General features: G+C 48.8%; 1 protein-coding gene across 1 annotated transcript; it reads right to left on the bottom strand.

Annotated features, from left to right (window-relative positions):
• Window positions 1–609: 609 nt before the first annotated feature.
• LOC123256209 (glycine N-acyltransferase-like) lies at window positions 610–1,278 on the bottom strand (the record flags this gene model as incomplete). Its single annotated transcript, XM_044684882.1, has 1 exon — window positions 610–1,278. A coding segment is annotated over one exon (522 nt), but the record flags the coding sequence as incomplete, so codon positions are not given.
• Between the last annotated feature and the right edge of the window lie 1,054 nt (window positions 1,279–2,332).

Genomic DNA, 2,332 nt, shown 5'->3' with positions numbered 1-2,332 from the left:
AAGGAAGGAAGGAAGGAAGGAAGGAAGGAAGGAGACAAATTCAGAGGTTCATCTTATTTAAGGAGTGGGACATGGGAGTGGGTGGCTGTTAAGATGGATAAAGCATCATAGTGTTTAGATCTAGAAGGTACTTTAGAAATCTTCAAGACTCCTCGCTTTACAGAAGGGGAAACCGAGGTCCATCTAACAGCAGTGCAGGATGTCATGGATGAAAAGTCAGAAGACAAGAGTTTTGATTCCAACTCTACCCTCTAGGCCTTAAGTCTCCTCATCTGGAATATGAGATGGCTTCTGAGGACCCTCCCTTCTTTATGAGCATGGCCCTAGGCTGCCCAGGGAAGTGAGTAGCAGAACTAAGTCATGAGCTCAGGCCATCAGAATCCAAGCATGTCTAAGGGCACACTGTGGGCACCAAGGCTGTGGGTACGGGGAGGTCATTGCTGCTCCGCCCTCCGATTGACTTGGAATCAGAAGGATCCAGTATTTACGTAACATCTGAAGCCCCCCTCTATTTATTGGGGCCAGCATCTCCTAGGGAGCTCTTCCTCTTAATGAAAAGACCAGGCTGAGGGGGAAAAAGGGGGCCCAGAAGACTGAGAGCCAATCATCTTGTTATTATAATAAGGTTTATACAAGGAAATCAGTGTGTCCTACTTCAGTTGGATGTTCTACAGTGAGAGGCCCGTCTGGTAAAGGTTCTCTACACTCCATCCATCCCCACTCCCAGGTTCCCCAGAGAAGGAGCCCGAGCTGTGCTCAGGAGGAGCCTGTGCCCTTGCTCCCGCCATCGCTCTGGCTCTCACCCTCCTTGGGTGCTGAGCTCTGGCTCTCACTCTCCTTGGGTGCTGAGCTCCCGACGGTGGTGGTGGCCGGCTCACAGTTCCATTGCTGCCAGCGGCACTCCGCCTGCTTCTGTTTGATGGTCTGGCTCATGCGCTGCATGGGCTGGTTGTCCTTATCGATGTGGGAGTACATGGGATAGCCCAGTTTGTCCAGAGCCTGGATCTGGTGATAAATGATGTGGGAGATCAAGCCCAGCCCACGGTACTCAGGCAGGGTTCCTGCCATCCGCAGCTCTCCAGTCTGGTCCATTAGGTCCCAGGACACTGGAGTCCCCTCCGGCCCCAGCAGGCAGTAGCTGGGGAAGTGTTGGATGCAACGCTGGATAAACTTCAGGCTCTTCTCATTTCCCCCAAAGCTCCAGAGGCTGTTTACTAATGGGGCATGAGTGATGTCCAAGGAGGACATCTTAAATATCTCTGAGTTGCTGTTGGGGGAGAAAGAGAAAATCAAGAATCACAAACAGATGGAGCACATTAGGGCGATGGTAGACCGTGGAAAGGGCAGCTGGGTGGTTCGGTGACTCGAATGCCTGACCCAAAGTCAGGAAGACTCATCTTCTTGAGTTCAAATCTGGCCTCAAGACACTTATTAGCTGGGTGACCTGGTGAGTCACTTAACTCTGCCTGTCAACTTGGAATCTAGAAACCCCAAGTTTGGGGCAACTTGAGATCTAAAGACCCCCCCAGTTTGGCCTTGTCACATAAGAGTTTCCCCAGGAGGGAGGGGGAGAGATCCCCGACCCACAATAGACCTTAAAGTATTTTAGATGGGGTTAGCAGACTCAGTCAGATGTTCAGTGCCCTTTTTTTATCCTGGTAGGTTCTCCCATTCTGTCAAAGTCCTTTCCCGGGTAGCCCAGCCCGTGGCTGTACCTTTCCGTTTTGTGTCCATTGTAAAGCATCAGCCTCTCCCTGATAATCCTGACTAGGACCTCCTCATATCTTTGTAGTCATTGTAAAGCCAATCAACCATACTCCCTGGTCCCCAAAAGGTATATAGGTCCCCCAAATTCTTTTGTTCCTTGGAGCTATCATCTCACCCGGTGGTACTCCCTATCCCTCTCCTGATTAAAGACTTGGTTTTTCTATTTAATAGTTCTGTGTTTTTTCAAAGTTAAAGTGCCTCAGTTTCCTCATCAGTAAAATGGGCTGGAGAAGAAAATGGCAAACTACTCTAGAAAAACCCCCAAAAGAGTGGCAAAAAGTCAGACACAACCGAGCAACAAAACCACAGAGCTCATGCCATAGCTACAGTACCAAACAAAGTACAAACTTTCATTTAGACACTTTATAGCTATGTGGCCTTGAACATATCACTTGATCTTTCTGGGTCTTGCTTTCTTTCCTCATCCATTCTCTCAGTTTGAGACAATAACTAGGAAGTTTTTCTTTATTTGAGCTGAAATCCTCCTCCTGCAGCTTCTGTCCTTTAAACTAGGTGATTTTTCTCTTCCTTCCTTCCTTCCTTCCTTCCTTCCTTCCTTCCTTCC

The sequence above is a fragment of the Gracilinanus agilis genome, unplaced genomic scaffold (genome assembly GCF_016433145.1).
Source record: "Gracilinanus agilis isolate LMUSP501 unplaced genomic scaffold, AgileGrace unplaced_scaffold5701, whole genome shotgun sequence".
Lineage (NCBI taxonomy): Eukaryota > Metazoa > Chordata > Mammalia > Didelphimorphia > Didelphidae > Gracilinanus > Gracilinanus agilis.
This window is presented reverse-complemented; position numbering and strand designations above follow the sequence as displayed.